At 38.7% G+C, this 24,274-nt stretch overlaps 1 protein-coding gene and 1 long non-coding RNA gene across 21 annotated transcripts in view; one reads left to right on the forward strand and one right to left on the reverse strand.

Annotated features, from left to right (window-relative positions):
• Positions 1-24,274, reverse strand: part of MCTP1 (multiple C2 and transmembrane domain containing 1) — a 534,125-nt gene that overhangs the window by 2,539 nt on the left and 507,312 nt on the right. For 16 of the 20 annotated variants that reach the window (XM_073802311.1, XM_073802316.1, XM_019929685.3 and 13 more), the window contains 3 exons: positions 16,249-16,358; positions 12,191-12,300; positions 934-1,031 (listed from right to left, as the gene is read on the reverse strand). In XM_073802311.1, the coding sequence (XP_073658412.1) occupies positions 934-1,031; positions 12,191-12,300; positions 16,249-16,358 (318 nt within the window). Of the gene's footprint in view, positions 1-933; positions 1,032-12,190; positions 12,301-16,248; positions 16,359-17,348; positions 17,433-24,274 lie in introns of those variants that run through there. The other 4 variants (XR_012330780.1, XR_012330776.1, XM_073802304.1 and 1 more) reach the window with 3 other exon arrangements.
• Positions 1,024-22,611, forward strand: LOC109549088 (uncharacterized). The gene is made up of 3 exons (XR_002175270.3): positions 1,024-1,815; positions 3,514-3,742; positions 21,102-22,611. It is a non-coding gene; the product is annotated as an uncharacterized lncRNA (long non-coding RNA).

Below are 24,274 nucleotides of genomic sequence, written 5' to 3' on the forward strand. Positions count from 1 at the left end.
TATGCCCCGGTTCTCAAAAATCAGTTACTCTTTCCCCCTTCACTGATCTCTAAAACAGACATCTTTAAAACTCACTTAATTCATGCAATTTATTTAAGGAATGTTTTTCTCAATATCTGCTGGCATACTTTGCTTTCACCATCTAATATTCCTAATTCCTCCTTCAGGTGATGGTGACTTCCCTTCACAAACTCCAGCTGAACCTTGGGGGAGGATTGTCCCCCTGACACCCTGGTAGGTTCTCTATGCAATGCCCTCTCATTCCCCAGTCTTCTCTGTAAGTTCTTCTTGGATAACACCCCAACTGGGCTAATTCCTGAATGGCAAAATCTTCTACAGGCTTTATTAGCTTTACTTAGCTCTTCTAAATCCTTCAAAATTAAATGGATATAAAAGTTAAAACCTAATGCCACACTACATTAAAATGATACAGGCATACCTTAGAGATATTGCATGTTTGTTTCCAGGCCACTGCAGTGAAGCAAATGTTTCAAGTCACATGAATATTTTGGTTTCCCAGTGCATATGAAAGTTCTGTTTATGGTATACTGAAGTCTATTAAGTGTGCAATAGCATTATATCTAAAACAGTAATACCTTAATTTAAAAGTGCTTTATTGCTAAAAAATGCTAAACATCATCTGAGCCTTCAGCAAGTATTAATCTTTTTACAATAGTAACATGAACGATCAATGATCATAGGCCACCATAACAAATATAATAATAATGAAAAAGTTCAGAACGTTTCAAGAATTACCAAAATGTGACACAGAGACCCAGAGTGAGCAAATGCTGTTGGAAAAATTGTTCCAATAGACTTGCTCAATGCGGGGTTGCCACAAACCTTCAACGTGTAAAGAAAAATAAAAAGAAATATCAGTGAAGCACGATAAAATGAGCTATGCCTGTAGTTATAATAATGAAACCTACATACCACTTGCACATCTGAAGGGACTCTGGAAAGGAAGTCAAGTAGTTCATTATTATCAATTGCATATGGACTCCGCAGCTTTTTTGTAAATTTATTGATGCCTGAAAAAGTGACAGATCAAACATTATTGAAATCTATAAAGTTTGGAGTTCAAATACTCATTTCTGGCAAAAGTGTTGTGGTGATTTAAAGATCCAGATTAAGCTGCCTTTATTTCAGCCTTGACTGAATGAACCAGTAAACCCAGTTTCCTTCCTTCCTTCCTTCCTTCCTTCCTTCCTCCCTCCCTCCCTCCCTCCCTCCCTCCCTCCCTCCCTCTTTCCCTCTTTCCCTCTTTCCCTCCTTTCCACCTTCCCAACTCCATGGCTGCTCTGTTTTTCTCTTTGTACTTCAGTGGCTTCTTCCCAGCAGGAAAGGCTTTCTATTTGGGAAACAAAAGGCACCTGGCCTATCTTGCCTTTCCCCTCAGTGTTACAGTACTTAGAAGCTTTGCTTTAATGTTTCAACTATGATGAAACTTGTCTCCCTACATTTTGGATTGGGATTGTTTTTAAGGCAAGAAATCTGACTTACTGGTTCCCCCATTTCAAAAGATACTTTTTTTTTTCAGTGGTGGGGAGGTGTTGTTATTATGCAAACTAACCGGGGTTTTTGCTTTTTCTGTTTTAATTTCAAAATGACCTGGAATTTGGAAGGGTTTACCACCAGCTTTAAAAAACTAAAAAGCTTTGAAGATGGCGACATATAAGGATCCCAAACACATCTCTTCCCACCAACATGCTGGATCTACAGCTACATATGGAACAGCTACCTCTGAAAATAACCTACAAATTGGCTGAGTGAGTCTACACACTGGCCATCGTGAGAAGGCCCACATCGAAGCAGGTAAGAGAGGCAGGGACACAACCACACCATAAACCCCACCCCTAGCCTGAGAACCCACAATCAGGAGGGACTTCTCTCTGAGCAGTGAGGGTTTGAACCCCAAATCAGGCTTCCCCAACTTTTAAAAATTGCACCTGGAGAGATGAGCCCCCAAAACATCAAGATTTTTTTTCTTTTTCTAGGTTTGAGAAATAATTGACATACAAGTTTAAGGTATACAGCATGATGGTTTGATGTACACATATAGTGAAATGATTACCACAGTAGGTTTAGCTAATATCCGTCATCTTGTATAGATAAAAGAAAAATTTTTTTTCTCTTTTTCTGTGAGTTTGGGCTTTTATTTTTGCTTTTTTTTTTTTTTTTTTCCAATTCCACATATAAGTGAAATCATACAGTGTTTGTTTTTCTCTGACTTATTTCACTAACATAACACCTTCAAGGGCCATTCATGTTGTTGTAAATGGCAAGATTTCCTTGTTTTTTTATGGCTGAATAATATTTCATTGTATACCACTTCTTTATCCAGTCATCCATCAGTGGACACTTAGATTGTTTCCATGTCTTGGTTATTGTAAATAATGCTGCTATGAACATGGGGGTGCAGATATCTTTTGGAGTTAGTCTTTTTGTTTCCCTTGGATAAATTCCCAGAAGTGTAATTGCTGGATCATATGGTAGTTCTATATTTATTTAATTTTTTTAAGGCCTCTCCATACTGTTCTCCATAGTGGCTGTACCAATTTACATTCCCACCAAGAGTGTACAAGGGTTCCCTTTCCTCTGCATCCATACCAGCATTTGTTATCTTTTTGATGATAGCCACTCTAACAAGCATGAGGTGCTATCTCATTGTGGTTTTAATTTGCATTTCCCTAGTGACTAGGGTTATTGAGCATCTTTTCATGGATCTGTTGGCTATTCGTATATCATTGGAAAAATGTCTATTCAGGTCCCTTGCCCATTTTTATTTTTTTTTTGTTATTGTATGAGTTCTTTATATATGTTGGATATTAGCCCCTTATCAGATATATGGTTTGCAAATATTTTTTCCCATTCTGTAGATTGTCTTTTCACTTTGTTAATGTTTTGTTTTTTTTTTTTTTTTTGCTATGCAGAAGCTTTTTGGCTTGATACAGTCCCACTCGTTTATTTTGTTTTTGTGTTTTAGGTGTGATTTTCAAGAAATCATTACCAAGACCCATGTCAAAGAACTTTCTAAAAAATGTTTTCTTCTAGAAGTTTCATGGTTTCAGGTCTTACAATCCATTTCAAGTTATTTTTTGTGACTGGTGTAACATAGGGGTCAAGTTTCATTCTTTTGCATGTGACTATCCAGTTTTCCTAGCACCATTTATTGAAAAGACTATCTTTTCTCATTGAGTATTCTCGGCTCCCTGGTCAAATATTAATTTACCATATATGCTTGGATTTATTTCTGGGCTCTCAATTCTGTTCTATTAGTCTATTTGTCTCAAAACATCTAGCTTCAGAAACCAACTTGTGTGTTCAGACTCACCCTCCCCAGGGCCCAGCATGGATGCAGCTGATCCAGGGGCAACCCGATTTTGTGTGGGAAAGGATCATTTGCTTGTCATGAGGGGAAGGCATCTGATGTGAAACATATTCAGGAGCCTACCTGGGTACTCTTCAGGGACAGAGACTGGCAACCACCATCTTTTTTTTCTTTTCTGGCAGGAACCATCTCTCCCCGACTGCCTCAGTCCAGCCATTTGGTACCATCTTCATGCTCTCCCTCTGCCATGTTCCAGAGCACCAGTATCTCCCCGAAAGGAGCTTCCACACACATCTGGTGCCTGAGGTTTTACATCTATGAGGCAGTTCAAGATGGTGACCTAGGACGATCGTGAACTCACCTCTTCCCATGGACACACCGACTCTACAGCTACATATGGAACAATTTCCGGTAAAAAAAAACACAAAAAACACCCCCTGAAAACTAGCTGAGCACCTCCTTCACGTGGGGCAAATGAGAAAAAGGCTATATTCAAGTGGATAGGAGATGCTGAGAATCTCACCATAAACCCCACCCCCAGTGCAGCTACCCACCATCAGGAGGAAACTCACAAACCCGGAGCTTCTCCCTGAGTAGCCACGAGTTTGTACACCACGTAAGGCACCTCAGCTTTTAAGACCTGCACCTGAGAGTTGAGCCCTCAAGGCATCTGGCTTTGAAAGTCAATGGGCTTGCATCCATGAGACCCAACGTGCTGTGGTGAAAGGAGAATGGCTCTTAAAGAGCTCGTGAGCACTCACTCACCCCAGGGCCCAGCACAGAGGCAGCTGTTTGAAAGGTGCCCAGGTTTTAAGTGAAGAAAATTCATTTCCTAATCTTAAAAAGTTGGCCAGAGAGGCAGGGGCCTGCTGGGATACTATCTGGGGACAGAAGCTGGTGGGCCCCATTTTTGAGCTCTCCCTCTACTGCGCTTCAGAGCACCAGTGTCTCCTGGAGGGAAGCTTTTACCCACGTCTCATGTTCTGGGTTTTGTGGCTGCCACCAGGGGGTACCCCTTGATTGGTTGGCTCTGGAGGCCAGGGGACTGGTGCTTCTGCGTCCCCTGGAGCTATAACATTCGAGAGACAGTTCTTGGCAGGCTACCACCCCCCAGGGCACTGGACAGACAGCAGACTGAAACACACCCCAGTCTTTCCAAGAAAGAGCCCAATTTGCTTGTCCAGGAGCTTTGGCCTGAGGGGCAGGAATCTGCTCTGGCACACTTCTAGGAGCCTATGGAAGTGTTCTCAGGGAACAGAGGCCAACGGAGGCTGATGGATGCAATCTTTGCATTCTCTCTCTGCCTTGCTCTAGCTTGCCAGTATCTCCCAGAACCTCGGCTGGTGCCCCAATTTTTGCAACTGCTCTCAGGAGACACCTCTACATTACCTAGTTCTGGTGGCCAGAGGGGCTTATGTTTGCAGGTCCCAAAGGACTGTAAACAATAGAGAAAGAGGTCTTAAACAGCTAACACCCTCAGGGCACAGCAAGAAGTAACAGACCAAGGAGCTCAATCTCTCTGTGAAATGGGCCTATAATTTTATCATGGCAGGCTTCTAATTAAACACACATCTAAGGGCTGACTGTAAACCCTTCCGGACACCTCAGAGGGGAGCTCTTACACATGGCTGGTGCCCCAGTTTTTGCAGCTGCCACCCAGGGGATGCCCCTTGACTGCCTGACTCTGGTGGTCAGGGGAGCTGGTGTTCCTGAGTCTCACAGGACTGTAACAATCAAGAGATAGTTCTCTGCAAGGTACCACCACCAGGCAGGGCACTGCACAAACAGGAGACTGAAACACACCCCAGTCTTTCTATGAAAGAGGCCTATTTGCTTGTCCTGGAGCTTTGGCCTCAGGGGCAGCTTTCAGGTTTGGCACACATCTAGGGACGTATGCAGGTGCTCTCAGGGGACACAGGCCAGGGAATGCTATCTTTGCACTCTCCCTCTGCTTCACCACAGCTCATCAGTATCTCCCAGAAAGGAGCTTATAAACTCATCCAAAGCCCTGATTTTTGTGACTGTCACCCAGGGGACACCTCCAGATCATCTGTCTCTGGTGGCCAGCTGGGCTTACACTTGCATTCCCACTGTATATATCTGCATAATTTAAAAGCTGCTGCCTAAGGGAATGATTTTCAATTAGCCTGAATCTAGGTGCTGCCTGAGATCCTCCTGTTTGAGACACTGACAGGTCTTCACACATCCTCAACTATGAGGGCTATTAAAAATAAAATAGGCTTGGACTTCCCTGGTGGCACAGTGGTTAAGAATCCGCCTGCCAATGCAGGGGACATGGGTTCGAGCCCTAGTCCGGGAAGATCCCACATGCCACAGGGCAACTAAGCCTGTGCGCCACAACTACTGAGCCTGCACTCTAGAGCCCATGAGCCACAACTATTGAGCCCGTGTGCCACAACTATTGAAGCCCGCACGCCCTAGAGCCTGTGTTCTGCAACAAGAGAAGCCACTGCTCTCTCTCTGCAACTAGAGAAAGCCTGCACGCAGCAACGAAGACCCAACACAGCCAAAAATAAATAAAAAATAGAATAGGCTGCTTGGACAATCACAAAGGTTTGGGAGACAACTAAGAGCTAAGGCAAGGTTGAATGATAAGGTTCATCTCCTATGCAAGAGCACTACTTCAAGACTGGGAGAGGTGGCTCTTTCATCTAATGCATAGAAACCAACAGATTCAAGCAAAATGAGGAAAATGTTTCAAATGAAAGAACAAGATAAACCTCAGAGAAAAAAACCTTAATGAAATGGAGATGTTATTTCCCTGATAAGGAGTTCAAAGTCATGCTCATAAATATGCTCACCAAACTCAGGAGGGTATGGATGAACAAAGTGAGAAGTTCAACCAAGAGATAGAACATATAAGTACCAAATAGAAGTCACAGAGCTGAAGAATAAAATAATTGAACTGAAAAATACACTAGAGGAATGCAACAGCAGACTAGATGAAGAAGAAGAAAGGATCATAGAAAATCAGAGGAGCAAAAAGAAAAAAATGACAAAAAGTGAAGATGGCTTAAGGGACTCATGGGGACAACATCAAGCGAACTAACATTTGCATTATAGGGAGTCCCAGCAGGGGAAGAGAGAGAGAAAGGGGCAGAAAATGTATTTTAAGAAATAATGGCTGAAAACTTCCTTAATCTGGGGAAGAAAACAGATCCAGAAAGCCCAGGGAGTTCCAAATAAGAGAAACCCAAAGAAACCCACATCAAGACATATAATTAAAATGTGAAAAGTTAAGGACAAGAGTCATAAAAGCATCAAGAGATTAACAACTTGTTATGTACAAGAGAACCCCCAAAAGACTATAAGCAGATTTTTGAGGAGAAACTTTGAAGACTAGAAAGGAATGGCATAATATATTCAAAGTGCTAAAAGAAAAAAGACTTCCAAGCAAGAATACTCTACTCAGCTAAGTTATCCTTCAGAACTGAAAAAGAGAATTTTCCAGACAAGCAAAAGCTAAAAGAGTTTATCATTACTAAACTGCCTTATGACAAATGTTAAAGGGACTTCTTTAAGCCAAAAGAAAGTGTGCTGTAAGTAGAAAGAAAACACATGCAAGTACAAATGTCACTAGTAAAGGTAAATATATACTAAACATAGTGGCTTAATCATTTATAAAGCTAGTATGAAGATTATACAACAAATATAGTAAAAATAACTATAACTACAATATTTAGTTAAGGGATACACAACAATAAAAAGGTGTAAAATGTAACATATAAAACAGGGAAATAGAGTAAAAATTTAGAACTTTCAAATGCATTCAAACTTAAGTTCTTGGGACTTCCCTGGTGGCACAGTGGTTAAGAATCCTCCTGCCAATGCAGGGGACATGGGTTCAAGCCCTGGTCCAGGAAGATCCCACATGCCACGGAGCAGCTAAGCCCATGTGCCTAGAGCCCATGCTCCACAACAAAGAGAAGCCACCACAATGAGAAGCCCATGCGCTGCAACGAAGAGTAGCCCCCGCTTGCCACAACTAGAGAGAAAGCCCACGTGCAGCAACGAAGACCCAATGCAGCTAAAAAAAAAAATTTTTTTTAAAAATTAAGTTCTTGTACATAAGCCTCGTGGTAACCACAAAATAAGAAAGCAAGAGAAGAAGAAAAGAACAGAGGAACTACAAAACAGCCAGAAAACAATTAACAAAATGGCAGTAAGTACATACCTATCAATAATTACTTTAATGTAAATGAACTAAATTTTCCAGTCAAAATACATAAAGTGGCTGAATGGATTAAAAAAAAAAAAAAAGCAAGACCCTTCTGTATTGCTGCCTATGAGAGATTAAGTCAGGTGTAAGGACACACACAGACTAAACATGAAGGGATAGAAAAAGATATTCCATGCAAATGGAACTGAAAGAATGCAGGGGAAGCTATACTTATATAAGACAAATAGATTTTAAAACAATGCAAATTGGAAAGGAAGAAGTAAAACTCACTATTTGCAGATGACATGGTTTTTTATATATAGAAAATTCTAAAGACTCCACCAAAAAACTGTTAGAACTAATAAATGAATTCAGTAAAGTTGCAGGATACAAAATCAATACACAAAAATCTGTTGCATTTCTATACACTAACAATGTAGTATCAGAAAGAGAAATTAAAACAATCCCATCAAAAAGAAAAAAATACTTAGTAACAAATTTAACCCAGAAGATGAAAGACCTGTACACTGAAAACTGTAAGACACTGAGGAAAGAAATTGAAGAAGACAAATAAATGGAAAGGTATTCCCTGCTCAAGGATTAAAAGAATTGATATTGTTAAAATGTTCATACTACCCACAGCCATCTTCAGTTTCAATACAATCCCTTTCAAAATTCCAATGGCATTTTTAACAGAAATAGAAAAAAATCCCAAAATTTGTATGGAACCACAAAAGACCCTGAATTGCAAAGCAATACTAAAACAGAAGAACAAACCTGGAGCCATCATGCTCCCTAATTTCAAACTATATTACAAACCTATAGTTATTAAAACAGTATGGTATTGGCATAAAAACAGATGACATAGATCAATAGAAGAGAATAGAGAGCCCAGAAATAAGCCCATGTATATATGGTCAATTAATTTTTTTTTTATAAATTTATTTTTGGCTGCATTGGGTCTTTGTTGCTGTGCATGGCTTTCTTTGTTGCTGTGCATTTGTGGTGAGCAGGGGCTACTTTTATTACAGTGTGTGGGCTTCTCATTGCAGTGGCTTTTCTTGTTGCGCAGCACAGGCTCTAGGCGCGTGGGCTCTAGAGTACAGGCTCAGTGGTTGTGGCACACAGGCTTAGTTGCTCCGCGGCATGTGGGATCATCCCGGACCAGGGCTCAAACCTGTGTCTCCTGCATTGGCAGGCGGATTCTTAACCACTGCACCACCAGGGAAGTCCCTGGTCAATTAATTTACAACAAAGGAGCCAAGCATATACAATGGGGAAAGGATGGTCTCCTCATGAAATGATGTTGGGAAAATTGGACTGGCACAAGCAAAAGAATGAAGCTGGACCATTATCTTATACCGCTTACAAAAATTATTACTCAAAACGGACTAAATCTTGAATGTTAAGACCTGAAACCACGAAACTCCTAGAAGAAACTATAGGTGATAATAAAAGTAAAAATAAGTGGGACTGCGTCAAACTAAAAAGCTTCTGCACAGCAAAGAAAACCATCAACAAAATGAAAAGGCAACCTACAGAATGGGAGAAAATATTTGCAAATCATATCTGATAAGGGGCTAATATCCAAAATATATTAAAAACTTATACAACTCAACTGTCAAAAACAATTAAAAAATGGGCAGAGGATCTGAATAGACATTTTTCCAAAGACGACAGATGGCCAACGGATACATGAAAAGATGCTCAATATCACTAATCATCAGGGAAATGCAAATCCAAACCACAATGAGATATCACCTCACACCTGTCAGAATAGCTGTATCATCAAAAAGTCTATAAATAACAAATGTTGGGGAGGGTGTGGAGAAAAGGGACCCCTTGTGAACTGCTGGTGGGAATGTAAGTCGGTACAACCACTACAGAAAAAGGTATGGAGGTTCCTCAAAAAATTAAAAATAAAACTACCACTATGTTCCTGTAATTTCACTTCTGGGTATTTATCTGAAGAAAACAAAAACACTAATTCAAAAATACATGTGCACCCCCATGTTCATTCAGCATTATTTATAATAGCAAAGACATGGAACCAACCTAAGTGTCCGTTGACGGGTGAATGGGTAAAAATGTTGTGGTATACATATGCACAGTGGAATATTATTCAGCCATAAAAAAGTTTGAAATCTTCCCATTTGTGATAACATGCATTGACCTCAAGGGCATTCATTATACTAAGTGAAATACGTCAGACAGAGAAAGACACATACTGCATATGATTTCACTTATATGTGGACTCCTTAAATAAAAACAAAAATCAAGCTCATAGATACAGAGAACAGCCTGGTGGTTACCAGAGGCGGAGGAGTGGGAGGTGGGTAAGGGAGTCAAAAGGTACAAATTTCCAGCAATAAAATGTCATGGGGATCTAATGTACAGCATGGTGACTATAGTTAATAATACTGTATTGCACATTTGAAAGTGGCTAAAAGAGTAGATCTTAAAAGTTCTCATCACAAGAAAGAATGTTTCCATTTCTATATTTCTGGCATTGAGATTTATAGAAACCAATTTTCCTTTTAAATTATAAGAAATTTAAATTTAAGGCTTGCAAAAGATGCTACTGTGATTGACTTGGATCACTTCTTGGATTAAAATGGCCAAGAACCATTAAAAATGAGCCAAACCTACCCATGCTAAATTATTCAACAGTGAATCCTCTGTGCTACCTGAAGAGCAAATGTGGATGAGGGGCAAATACAGATGAATTTGGAGCTATTATAAAAAAAAAAAAAAAAAAAAAAAAAACCCAAATTTAATGAGATAGAAATGTCAAAATAATGTATAAAACTAGAAGTACCTATTCTACATATTCTATGGAATAATGTAGAATTTCAATTGGATAAGTCTACTGTTTTAAATTTATATTGCACTTAATAAATTACCAAGCATATTCACATAAAAATACATAAATAAACAGCTTTTTATGAAATCAGAGTGGTAAAAACTGGGTCACAAACTGGAGCATCTTGGCTCTTCAGGGAGTTGAGCAGAATAAACCAATGCAATTATGATTTGGTCCCTGTCTCCCCATGTGAGACTCATGTCTTAAATTTCTATTTAATATTTCAGCAATCACCTACCACTAAAGGAATACTGTTTTGTTTTATTTTATTTGATGAAACAAGAGACCCAAACACATTCTCTGCAAATTACGTTTAAGACAGCTTGCCAGTGAGGCCAACCCAGATTACACAGCCAGATGTCTGCCGTGGGCTCCAGTTTCTGAGAACCTGGGGAAAGGAAACCTGAAGTTCCCCACCTATCACAACTGAGATGGCAGGTCTGACCCTAAGTAGGTTAGAGGTAATAAACTGCCACACCTAACGCCCTACCTTAATTCCTTCAATAAAACAGCAGCCGTTTTAAATATTAGAGGAAGGAATGAAAGAGCATACAATAGCGACGCAAGAACATGGTGGAAATGCCTCTTCCCTTGTATAGTGAAAGCACTTAGTTGAAACTGCTTCTTTAAATTATAGAAATTAAGGCAGGAAAACATAATCACCCTTCCCTTCACCCTCCACTCCCTACCCAAGATGTAAAGGTAATGATAGTGATGACAGGGGCAAGAGGGCTTGCTGAAGATATGACAAGATATGCCAAAAAGAATAGCGAGGTAAGGATTTGTAAACTGGAGGGCTTGGAGACATCAGACCCTTTTTCATTTTATTCCAGGATATTTCTTTAAAAGCCTTAAGAGAACAAAACATTCCTTTTCATCTTTTTGCTTTCAGTGTAAGCACATGTGTTCTGAAATTAAAACCCATTTTGGTTCTTTGCATTTTGTATAAGTTTAGCAATCTCGGGTGTATGCAGTCCAGGGGCAAGTAGAGAATTCTACTCCTACCCAGTCTTGTTTATATATATATATATATATATATATATATATAAAATATATATCATTAATGTAGTTTTATATGTTAGTTGATCTTGGAGACTGAAAATTAAGTTTTCCAAACAAAGAATTGTGTCAGATAAGAGAAAGAAAAAAACCCAAAAAAACCCCAAACTATGAAGAATGCTGAAAGTACCACCTAAGTATAGTCTAGGTACATGGGAACTGTTAGCATGAAGCATAATTGCATTAGAAATTAGGACCCCCAAATATCACCTTTAAAGTGGGTTTTTACAGAAGCATTCTTGTTTAGTACACATAAAGCAGGGCTTTTTGTTCCCAAGCAGCCTGCCAATGCCAAGGACCCTCTTCCTGCTTCCTTAAAGGTGACCTCTTAAACAGGCAGCCATATATAGTACCATGTTTACGGACATTTCCGTAAGATAAAGGACATTTCCACAGCACAAAAGCATATTGTCCTAAAGGCACCATATGGATCAAAATGCCTCTGTTTATGTATAAATGGTGGAAATAAATCAGAGTGATATCTAGACAAAGCTACACTTTGATATATGAAGAATCTGCACAACTACATGTTTATAGTATGATGGAGCCTATGGTGCCAGATAAGAAAAATGCATTTGCAGATAGACCTAAATCTTTATACTCTTGTGATTTTTAACTGACCTGTCTCTTTTCATCATGGAGTAGCTTCATGACCATAAATATAGGAAACTACTGACAGTATAACTCATCCCTTAAAGATAGTTTGTTCTTAGCAGCTGTGACAGTTAAAAAAAAAAAAAAAAAAGGCTTTACTTACCCCAGACAAGGACAATGTATCTCAGCGGAATGAAGTACAGGATGACTGTGAACGCACAGAGGGCTACAATGGCCAGCCAGCTTAAGAATGGGATGGTCCAGTTGAAAGTACTGAATGAGAAATTAATACATCAGCAATCTGAGCACTTCATACTTTTTTCAAACAAAGATGAAAATAAATGTGATTCTGATTCAAAATCTGGACTAAGGATCTAGTAAAGACTGTATTTCTCACTGGAATAGATTCCAATTGTAATAGGCTATCAGAAGATACAGGTTAGTCATAATCTGCTCAACTTCATGAACACAGGGCCCAGGTAAAAGGTGTTGACACCAACCTCTCCAGATTGTCCCATGTGACTTAAGGGTCTAAGGTCATCACACTACTTGGGTGACTCCCCATGATTTAAAAATCTTTTTCTACTTCTAAAACTAGTACTGAATCTTGTTTTCTCCAAATTTTCATAGAGGAGAATGCCCCTGGGCCTACCATTCTTTCTTCTATGAACTCTCACACAGGATTAACCACATTGGAAATAAAATGTTGCCAACGATTGTCCATAGATCTAAATCTTACACGGTTGTGTAAATCTTCAGAACTTTAGAAATCCTTAGAGGAATACTCACTTCCCACTTCAGTTATGTTTCAAATGGAATTAGAAGTCAGGAAGAGGGAATTTTGTAAAAATTCACCTGCCATCATAGCCCTCTTCCCAGAAATACATAATTAAGAAATAAAGTCAACATTACCTACTATTCTCCCTACCTTGTTGATAGCAAAGGAGAACATGGCACATGATAGATTTGTTGGGAAGACCAAAAAGGGAGTATAAGCTGGAAAAGGGTGGGTTATAACAGGGCCTGGCTGATGGCTCTGCAGTGTTTCCACACTGCTGGTGACTAATAATGTAGAGGGTCAGGGAAGGAAGCAAGACGGAGTACTGACAATGATATAACATCAGAACAAAGAAGAAAAATGGGATCAATGAACAGAAGGACAGGAAGTTACAAAAGAGACAGTACTAAGATGGGAAGGACTTTAATGAGACAAAAAGAAAGATCAAGACAGAAGGCAAATGGAACATGGAAAAACGGATATTTTTAGGCTTTTTGTGTAGAATATCTATTGTGAGTCTGGTAGTTTCTAAGAGAGAGTGACAAAATTATAAAGTAAACAGAACCATTCCACGGAGCCTTCGAGGTTGGGTATATAATCATATCTCCATTTATAGGCATACCATTGCCTTGAAGTTCAGCCTCCAAAGAGGAACTAACATATCTTGCTGAGTGACTCTTAGCATAATTTAATGAAAAAAAAAAAACCAAAGAAGGTAGCAAATCCGTGTTCAAAGCCTAGATTCTGCTATGTGACTTTAGGTGGTAAACCTCTCTAAGCGTCAACCTTCCCGGTTATAAAATGGGGACAGCTTTTATTGTATCCAGGAAGACTGGTAGTGATGGCAACATGTTTATGTGAATCAAGATGAAGTTATTAGAGCCATTCAACTCTAGGAGTCTATAAAGTGTGGCATTTCTTCTTATCAAGCAGTGAGAAGGGCCCCAAGACACTTCAAGAAAATATGAAATTGTACATGATATGGATAAATGTCAGTGTTTTTTATTTCTTCTAATTTCCCAGTAATGGATGCTATGCTCACTTGGGCTGGGTTTTTCCAGGGAAGTTTTTGATCCAATAAAGGATGTTTCTCAAGAGATTTTTTCATGTACTACCCTTCAGCCTAACACTTAAGAGTTATTCCTTAGCTTTGTGGCATATGGCTTGCTTTTTGTCTTTCTCTAGGTCAAATTCCTAAAAATGATTTTTTTCTAGTAAGAAAGCCAAAGTTGGATCAATCTGGTTGTCTTGTTTTTAGTAACTCTTGGGGTCTGGCTTTGCTGTCGTGTTTTTTTATCTCCTATGGCCAGAGTGAGTCCTATAACTGTCACCAGGCAAAGAATCATGCCTTCCCTCCTTCACTGACACCTGTAGTTCCCTTGCTTCTGCCCGCTTGTGGAGAGAACAGAAGGCTGAGGGTCTGTTTGCTCTCCTGTGGCTCAGCTCCGAGCCATCTATCACACCACTCCATGTGTGAGGGCACTGGCTCTTCACGCAGAAAACCCTCCCTCTGGGCACCCTCACTGAAGAACACCCTGTGTTCTTACTCCTCTTGGAAGGAAAAATGGCAAGGAATACCAGTGTAGCTTTTTTCCCAGGGGGAAAAAAGACTGCCCTTTTCTTTTTCCACAGTGCATTGTGGAATCTATATCTAGAATATGATCTTAAGAGATGCAATTCAAGAAAGTTCTGGAATGATTTAGTAACAAGATGTGGTAATTATGGAGGCTTTCATTTTGTACTTAAAGATTGCTTCTGTATCTGCTTTCTGGATAGATCCATTTTATCCCGCGTGACCCCAGGGGAGCTTCTCTCTTATAGTATTTGAAAGATTACTGTGCCGAAAAGATAGCTCCTACAAGACTCACTAGATCCTATGCGGTGTTCCTGTACCTCAGCCTATACCTGCACCTCTGTCTATACCTTGGAAAGTTCACAAAATCCAGTTTTCCCCAAGCCTGGTCCACAGCCAGGATCTGGTCATTTCCTTCAACTGGCCATGGTCTTTTCCAGCCAAGCACCTGTCTGAGTCTCCTAACACCCAGAGTTACAAAGAAGCCTCTCCCCTTCAGGCATTCACAATCCTGACCTTAGAGTTGACCCAGGGTCTTCTGATATAAATGAGATGTTTCTGTCAGGTAATCAATACACAGTGTACCTCAGAGAAAGGACAATACTCAATAGGGAAATGCCCCATTTAGGACTTCACACTCTGCTTCTGCAGATAGGTTGTGGAGAACAAGGAAACATGCTTAGAGATGTAAATAACATGGAGAAGAAGAAAAGAGAAAAGATGTGGAAATCAGTCTTTAGAAGTCTGATACTGAATGTTGCTTAGAGGCACATTTGGGAGTGAGAAGGAGGCTGTTCTGTCTAATATGATACGAGAAAGTGGAAACTCAGCACCTATGCATATGTGGAAATGTGTTAAACAAAAAATTATACAAAATAAAATGCATTATGCCTTGAAACATGAAAGGCACCAGATGAATGACTCACACCTTTAGTTTAAATAATTTACTCCTTTCAATTTCTATGTATGCCCAAGGATCCAAATCTGCAGAACACTTTTGGTTATGAATAATAAACAATGAATAGATATATAAAACGAGGAAAATGTAGGCTTATCCAGATATACAGCACCCCTTCTTGAATAGATCATTTAGAAATCATTATGTAGGCCAATTTTCACATAGTTTAGTCGGTACGGGGCCTTAGAATATTTTTTACTAATAACTAATTATAAATCCACCTTACCATTTTTATAATTAAACAGTTGGTTTAAAAAATATATTAATAAATAAAACTATTTGAAGTAAAATGCAAGTAATATGTTTCTTAATTTTACATCAGCTCTCAATGAAGCTCTATTTCCTTGTTTAAAAAATTGTTTTTTAAATTATAAAAATTATGTATATTTTCTAAATGAGAAAGCATTAGTTTATTTCATCTATAATTATGATCTCAGCTATTTAAATATACAAAATTGAAAGCATATTTTTGCAGGGTGCTATATATAGTATGATTTTTTTAAATTTAACTTTATTGAAAAAATTAAAACTCGACCAATAATAAACTGCAGGTGTGTCTTGATTACCTGAAATCCTCATTTAACTTGGTTTATTTTTTTTCTATCACAATTTCATATTCTGTGTAAGAACAAAGTCTCACTGTGAAAATGTGCTAAAATTTAGGACGGTGTTATTTCTTCAAAGCTACAAGTATGACTTCTTTCCAACCAATATGTTCTAAATTTCAAGGAGGAAATTGACAGAACTTTCATAAAACCAAAGACAGGCAGAAACAAAGTAAATAATGATAAAACTGAGCAATAGATCACCCAGGAGTGTCCCCTGCCAGAAAGAATGTGGCAGTTCACCCTCTGAGAAACAAATGGACACTGTCCCACAGAACACCAGGGCTCACATGTCAGCATCACTCACTTCTTTATCCTTTCGCCAAAGGAAGCAACTTCATCTAGGATGTTCTGGACACTGATACATACTTCCTGGATGGCATAGATTTTATTTATAAATCCCTTTTTTTCGCTGTCCTAAAACACAATAAAAAAGAGAAGAGAGATTCTATATGAGTAAAGGTATCCTTGAGGGCTTGAATTCTTTTAATTGTCCCACTCTTACATTTTTAAACTTAAATGAACTTCATTTTTGCATATATATAAATGGATACGTGAAGCCCATGAAATGTTTAGGATATGAAAGGAGGTAGAGGAGGAAGAGTACTCAGCATTATGGAGCTGTGCTAGTATAAGGGTGGCTGCAAAGCACAAGACTCAGATTCTGTTGCTCTTGCCCTGGCGAACAGAAACATTCCAGCCAGGGGGAGGGGAGGTATAAAGAGATCAGGTCTCAGAATGACCAAATGCGGAATCTGTGCTGACCCTGGACCTACCATGACGCGATACTCAGCAAACCCAGTTTCTTGGCCCCAGCACCCATACACCTAAGTTTGGTCTTGGCTCCAGATATTTTAATAGAAGGGAATGCTGGGTGCAAATGAGAAGACCTGTGAGCAATGAAAACTGCAAAAAAAATGTTAAATAAAAAAAATAACAAGGTCAACTGAAATCCAGTAAGTGGCCACCTCTAAACAGCACCTTAGGTAGATCAGATACACAGTTAGCCTGGCCCCGCCTCTTACGAATAATAGTCACATACTTCATGCTCTATTAGTCAGGGTTCTAACTAAACATCCCCCGCCCCACACTTTGTACTTAATTCTTCATTTTAAAACTTGTGCTAGATTTAAGCAAAGCTGGTGTGTGCTCCAGGGAATGGATGGGTGAGGACTGAGCATAAAGCGCCCAGAGAGTGGTGTGAGCCTGGGAGAAATGGGCACATTTTGTAATTTTAGACCCAGAGGAAGAAACAGTGGTGCCCTTTCACGATAGAAAATTCTGCTTAGTAGCCTGGCATCACAGGCACTTGCCTAGGCTGTTTGGTGGAGACCATCCAACCCATGACTCCATTCCTCCATGCCAGCTTGAATCTCTATGGAAATGTAGATCCAATTTCATTACTTTAACTTCTTTTGAACACTTGCACACTGTGCCAGAACACTTGAGACCTCATGTGGCAGTCAGTGCTTGCTGAAAGCAGCCAGGAAGCTAGAATAATAATGTCGTCATGTTGCACATTTACATACTGACTTTCATTTTAGAAGAGTCTAAAGCACTTTGCACTGTGAACACTTGGCTGGGGCTGGCATCCTGCCACCTTAGAAACTGAGGGCAAGCGAATGACAGGTGTGTGGGCAGCCTCCAAGGACAACAGGGTACAGTGGGACTGAGGACACGGATGCCAGTTTTATAACATGATCTTTAGATACCAGTTACTTAGAGCCCTCATTTTAAATTTAATTCCCATGGGAGATATTGTCTACATTATTCATCTCACTTATACCAAAACGGACTGTAAGGCAATGAGGTAGATGAAATGCATAAGGCTCAGAGTACAGAGAACAATTACACACTCTCGGAGTCCCCACTGTCTTCAAAAGTTGCCCTTCACATGTCATTACAGACATGGGTGCATCAATTTCTTGTCTTTTTTCCCTCCCCAGTAATAAAATGCACTCATTTCACCTATGTAATTGTACATTTTACAATAAAATGGATAACCAGTGGCTCCTTCTAGTTCCTTTCATAATTACAAAATTGGTCTGCTCTAATAATCTCCACAGCCTTCAATGTTCTCTCTCAAGCACCGGCTAAGTTCATTTTGTCTATGAAGTAAAGTGCTCTTACAAACTATTTTTCTACATGCAGAATAAATCAAGTTGGAGACAACGCATGAAGATTATACAATGAAAGTTCACTGAGAATAATATCGTACCAGTTTGAAATTATGAGGTGAAAAATATTTCTTTCACAATAGCAATAAAATATATAAAACACTTAGCCATACCTTAACAAGAAATGTACAGAATCTATATTAAGAAATTAGAGATACTATGTTTCTGCATTGGAATACTGAATATTAAAAGAATGTTTTTTTTTTTTTTTCAGTTGAACACAAAGGTTTAATGCAATGTCAAGCAAATCCTATTGTGTTTGGAGTGGAGTGAAATGGGGAGAACTTGATCAAGTGTTTTTAAAATTTATTTGGAAGAATAAATGAATACCTATAGCCAAGTAATGTTTGCAAAAGAGAAATAATGAGAAAACATTTATTGTACCAGATATTTAAGTAATTAAAATATGAAAGATAAGCATTGAAAGAGAGATCATTGTATGATAAAGCACCATCATTAATCTATCATAAAGAAGGAAGTATTACGTTACTGGGTAATTGTTTTAACTATTTGGGGAAAATTATATTAAATTCTGCCTTAATAAATTCTCAAACTTATTTGTGACAGCTCAAATCTACCCCAGCATCTACCTCAAACTGAGGTACCCCAAATATATACTATATTAATTTAAAAGCAAAAAGCTAAAAATGAATTATAAAAACAGAAAAAGATAGGTAATTTATTTACTGACCTTGGAATAGGAAAGAACTTTCTGAACATACAAGCAGTAGAGAAAATCACAAAGAAAAATAACTGGTAGTAAAAGGTAAATAACATTAAAAACTTATATCAAAATTTATCATAAATTTAAAAGGCTAAGTGGGAAAAAAATTGCAACAAATATGACAAATGAAGGGATGGGATTACCAATATAGTCAATGAACATCTGAAACAATTTTCATTGCAGTTTTGTTTATAATAACAAAAAGAAAAATCACTAACATGGTGGGTAGAATTAATTATGTTACATACAAATGATAGACTATTAGGAAATCACAAAATATTGCTTAAAGACAGTGAAAATACTTATGATCTAATAGAAACTGAAAAGAATGGGAAGTAAATGTGATATGGAGTATAATTCTAACTTATTTTTGAAATGAGTAGGATGGAAATAGATGAAGGGAATGTGTCAAAATCTTAAAGATAATGGATGTTTACCTTCCTCATACCTTCCTGTAATATTCAAATTCTTTGCAATTAATATATTTTACTTTTATAATCAGGATAATCCCCTGATTTTCTCCAATATCATTGTTAAAGTAACATGGATAGAAGACATAAATGAATCAGTATTCACTGGGCATGATTTTACACGGTTTATCTATTTCTTCTTAATGTATGTTTTTGTATTCTAAATTATCTTTAGAAAGAAGTAGAATGTAAATAGATACTCATTAAGCACCATAAAGTGCTTTTCACACAGCTCATTCAATCCTCACAACCACCCTACAACACAGATATTTTTCTCCACTGTACAGGAGAGAAAACTGAGGCTCACGGAAAAGTGACACAGCTTGGATTAGGATTACAACCAGCCAACTCGAGTCTGTTCTCTGCACAATATACTATGTGACCTTCCCACTCTACCCAGGAAGATTTCAGTTCCTACCCAGGATCCCTGTGAGATAAACAAGAAGAAAAGACTTGCGAACGTTTAGAAATTTATTATCGCAAACACCATGATCAGCAAGAAAATGAAATCCAGAAAGTTGATTCAAAAATGGGAAGTGGAAGATGTGTTAGAAACCACCAGATTTAATGTTAATAATGTCATGTGCATATATTAAATATGGGATCTTCATTAGTAACATGTCATTTCAGGTATCTACAAAGACTATTTTTAGTAGATTCTTTAAATCCAAGTACTGATGTTGATTATTGGCTCAAGAGTTTTTAAAAATCTGCTCACTTTTAATTTTCATTCTTTCTTCTGCACTCCCACCCTGCGCCCACTCCCCTCACCCCTGGCCACCACAGTCCAAAATAAAACAGTCTGGAGTGCTGGCAAAGTTTTCAAGTGCTTTGGGATAAAATTTTTATCTTAACATCTCTTTCATCAAATTCTATATTCCTCCACTGTGGTCTCCAACCAATGAAGTAATTACTGTTTATATACAGTATATGACCCAAAACTGCAATGGGTAGTGGAATTGCTCTGTGTTGCATTCCAATATTTCACACTTTTTTCACTAATGTTCAATACTTTATTAGTAGAGAATAAATTGGTACATTTCTTTTATTGTCGTTTTTGCTTTCCTTTATAAACCAGCTTGGATGAAAGAAATATCATAGGGTAGTTAATCATACAAAGGCTTGGTAGTGACAGTGTTTTTTTTAATGCATTATGAAGGTTTCTTTTGAAGATGTAAAAAGAAAATTACCCATAAAAAAGAACTATAACTATAAATCTGAAAATGTGAGATTTATATTGTGCAAGTTTTTCTAATAATTCCATATGATTTCTTAAAATCTTGTTATTTTAAATAGTCCACAAAATATCAATAACTGCACACTTGAAATACAGTGATTCTTTCATATCACCTATTTTACTATCCTGTTTCTCAACAGAAAGTTAACTAGATTTTTCCAAAGAAATATCTACTTCCTAGCTGTGAGATATTTAGGAAACTCTTAAAGACGTGAAGGATCAATATACACTCCTTACATATTTGGGGAATCCTGTTCATTGACTTTCAAACCAAAATGACAAGTGCTCCCATTCACTGATTCGTTCCAAATGGGAACGAGAAGCCAATGTGATAGTTGTCAGGGTATGTGTACTGTGGGGTTGGGGTCTTCGTGCATCCAGCTGCATCCTGCCACAGTCACTGATGCCAAAGAGGTCACTGTCAGCCCTGCTGACATCATAGAAAATGAATCTCTTGGACACCTGTGCTGTATCGATCACAGCAGGTATACAGAACATGTTTGCTCAAAATATTGATGTTACAAAATTAACGTTATTTCACTTTCTTTCTAGGTTGAGAGTGTCTTAAGAGTGTTAAGGGAGAGAGCTATTAAGTCTTACATCAAGATGAGCATAAAACGGAACTGTCCCAGGAAACCAGAGCATATGTTCACCTTACTGAGGATTTCACAGAAGAGGCATGCAAATTTGCACCCCAAAGAGCTAATCTGGATCATAACTCTGCTTTTCCTTTAAAGTCTTGCTGTGTAACCTCTGGCAAAGGGGAACAGTCAGACTGATATCTGCTATGAGACATAACTGTTCTAGTTTACTGTTGACTCCAGCTCTTCTGTGAGCAAACTAAACCTCACAGAGCACGAAGTGTACATTGTGTTTGGAATATGTTTAGGGTTCACGGGATTTATCTTTTATGCTGAAGATGGTTTTTGTGCACTGCTTTCTTACTTCACTCAGTAAAATGCCCTGCAATACAGACTTCCTCTCAGATCTATGCTTCTAACCTATGGAAATAGTAGACATGAGGTACAGATTGAATAAAGGTACACAAAGTAGTGAAATGTTTTCTCTGTGCCAATATTCCTTCTTTTTCAGATATAGAAAACTACCCTTCAGCCTGAAATCTAGAGCACTGAAATTCTCCCAGAGAGCAACTTAACAACTCACAGAGACTCTTGACTACTGAATCTTATCTCAGTGTCTTACACAGTTTTTATGATATCAAATCTTACCCAGGTTACTGGGTGCCTTGGCTTTTCCTCATATTAACCTTGAAAGTAGGAACACTCCATTGAAACATTAAAGGATTCTGAGATATGGTTAAGGTTAAGAAGACACATGGAGACCATTTAAAGACAGTATATTTTCTCTTGAAAAATAAAACAGTTCTCAAAAACATTTACATTTCAGGGTTATAAAGAGGACTAAGTTAAATAAGATAAGCCATGTAGAGCTCTTAGTACAATGCCTGGTACAAATAACTATTATTATTAGTAGTAGTAGTAGTAATAAAACTATGTATACAATTCCTTATTAAGAGAATTCAAATTATTTTATCTATTTTTGCTCATATTAAAAACAAAATTTTGAAATATTAGAGAGAATTCCTAAATATATGAAACCGTTTAGGCATGTTTAGTTTTGCCCCAGATGTCTTAGTGTTAACTTGTCAGTTTCCATTTTAGAAAATGGCATTAGATTCTTTATAATGTTACATTGAGAAGACTTTTTTTCCCCTTCCCCTGACTCTACACATTTTTTTATCCAGAATGAGTATTTACCTCATCTTAATTTTTTGCTTCCTCTGTTCAAGGTACTAAGCTTTTCAGTACTCATTTTCTACAGTACAATTTTTCATCACATTTAGTTGTGCCTTGCCCCATTAATTTAATGTTATGCTTTTTGCATGGAACTTTAAAGGTGATTGTAAAATAACAAAAATTTGGAAAGAGGTATCCCCTGGGCTAGGCAATGTAAACAACAGGCATTTAAAAATGGCAGTTGGCACTCTTAAGGTTATGATGAAAGCCAGGAAAGAAAGAATGGAAGGAAAGGAAGGGAAAAGAAAGGGAGGAAAGAAGGAAGGAAGGAAGGAAGGAAGGAAGGAAGGAAGGAAGGAAGGAAGGAAGGAAGGGAGAGAGAGAAAGAAAGAAAAAAAGAAAGAAAGGGAAAGGAAGAGGAAGGGAGGGAGGAAGGGGAAGGAAAAGAAGAAAGAAGGGAAGGAAGGGAAGAGAGGAAGGAAGGAAGGAGATAAAAGGAAGAAAGAGCAAAAAGGGAGAGGAGGAAACTGAGGGAAAGAGAAAGTGGAAGGGGAGAGGAAAACCTGAAGAGGAGACACCCCATGGGATAGAAGGAGGAGGGGGAGGAGATGGAGAGAGTCCGGGAGGTGAATATGAGGAAGGGAAGGAACGTATCTTCTATCAGAAACGAAAATGACTTGAAGCCAAGGCAAAAATAAAACTTGCTGACTACTCATATTAATTTCTAATTAAGCAAAAATAATTATTTGTAAAAGGCTATACATAGGGCTTCCCTGGTGGCGCAGTGGTTGAGGGTCCGCCTGCCGATGCAGGGGACACAGGTTCGTGCCCCGGTCCGGGAAGATCCCACATGCCGCGGGGCAGCTGGGCCCGTGAGCCATGGCCGCTGAGCCTGCGCATCCGGAGCCTGTGCTCCGCAACGGGAGAGGCCACAGCAGTGAGAGGCCCGCGTACCACAAAAAAAAAAAAAAAAGGCTATACATAAAATGTTAAATTTCCATTAAATATAAATGTATATAAACCTTACAGAAAGCACCCAGGGGATGCAGATGTACCTGTTGTCAGGGGGGAGAGAGGTCCCTGGAGCTAAATTTCTTGCTTGACAAAGCTCTCATCATGTAGACTCTAAGGGACTTGCCTATCTCCCTCTTCCTAATGATTTAAGAAAACTCCTTATAACTGCCCTGATAGTTCTTGAAAGTTCTTGCAAGATTAGGACTATATATCAGTATCAAAACCTTTGACTTAATCTCCCTGCCAGCAGGCAGGAAATACACTTTCCAGAGAGCCGTTCTCCAGATGATCCCCTCTCAAGGCTTTCTGTCCCAGGAGAAACTCTGCTTTCAGATGGACTCTCAAGTGCAAGGGCCGGAAGGCCTGGCTCCGGGCTAACCTTGATCGAAGCCACACCAGAAGCTGTGAGGCTGCTGTTCCCAAATAACCAGACAGAAAAATAAGTGGCAAAGCATACTTTCACCCAGGACAGTACAATACAAGTGTTGAGATAAAAATTCCGTAAAGTCAAAATGAACACATTGTGGAAAGGGTTAGAAAATGTGAAAGCACACTCGGGATTATGGTGGCCTACGACAAGTTACTGCTTCTGCTTAGACCCCATTTGGGAAAAAAAAAAAAAAAGGTTAAACAAGGTATGTCCTAAACTCCCTTCTGGTGACAAATTAGCAGGTTTACAGAGAAGATAACAAGGGTGTGGAATAGCCTCTGCCGCTGGTAGCCATCTGAAAGCTTATTTGAGGACATTGCTGGTGGATGGAATTTCTCCTGCCCTTTCTATGGGGTCAGTACTGTAAGCCTGAGTGACAGTAGCGAACAGAAGCACTGGCTTGTTTCTGAATCCAAACAGCAAGCCAGGAGAGTTCTTCTTTATCCCAATTTCTAATGAAAAAGTTGAGTGTACGTGTGTGTGTTCTTATATTTTTATTTATTTATTTATTTCGGTACGCGGGC

Source organism: Tursiops truncatus, chromosome 3, assembly GCF_011762595.2.
Source record: "Tursiops truncatus isolate mTurTru1 chromosome 3, mTurTru1.mat.Y, whole genome shotgun sequence".
NCBI lineage: Eukaryota > Metazoa > Chordata > Mammalia > Artiodactyla > Delphinidae > Tursiops > Tursiops truncatus.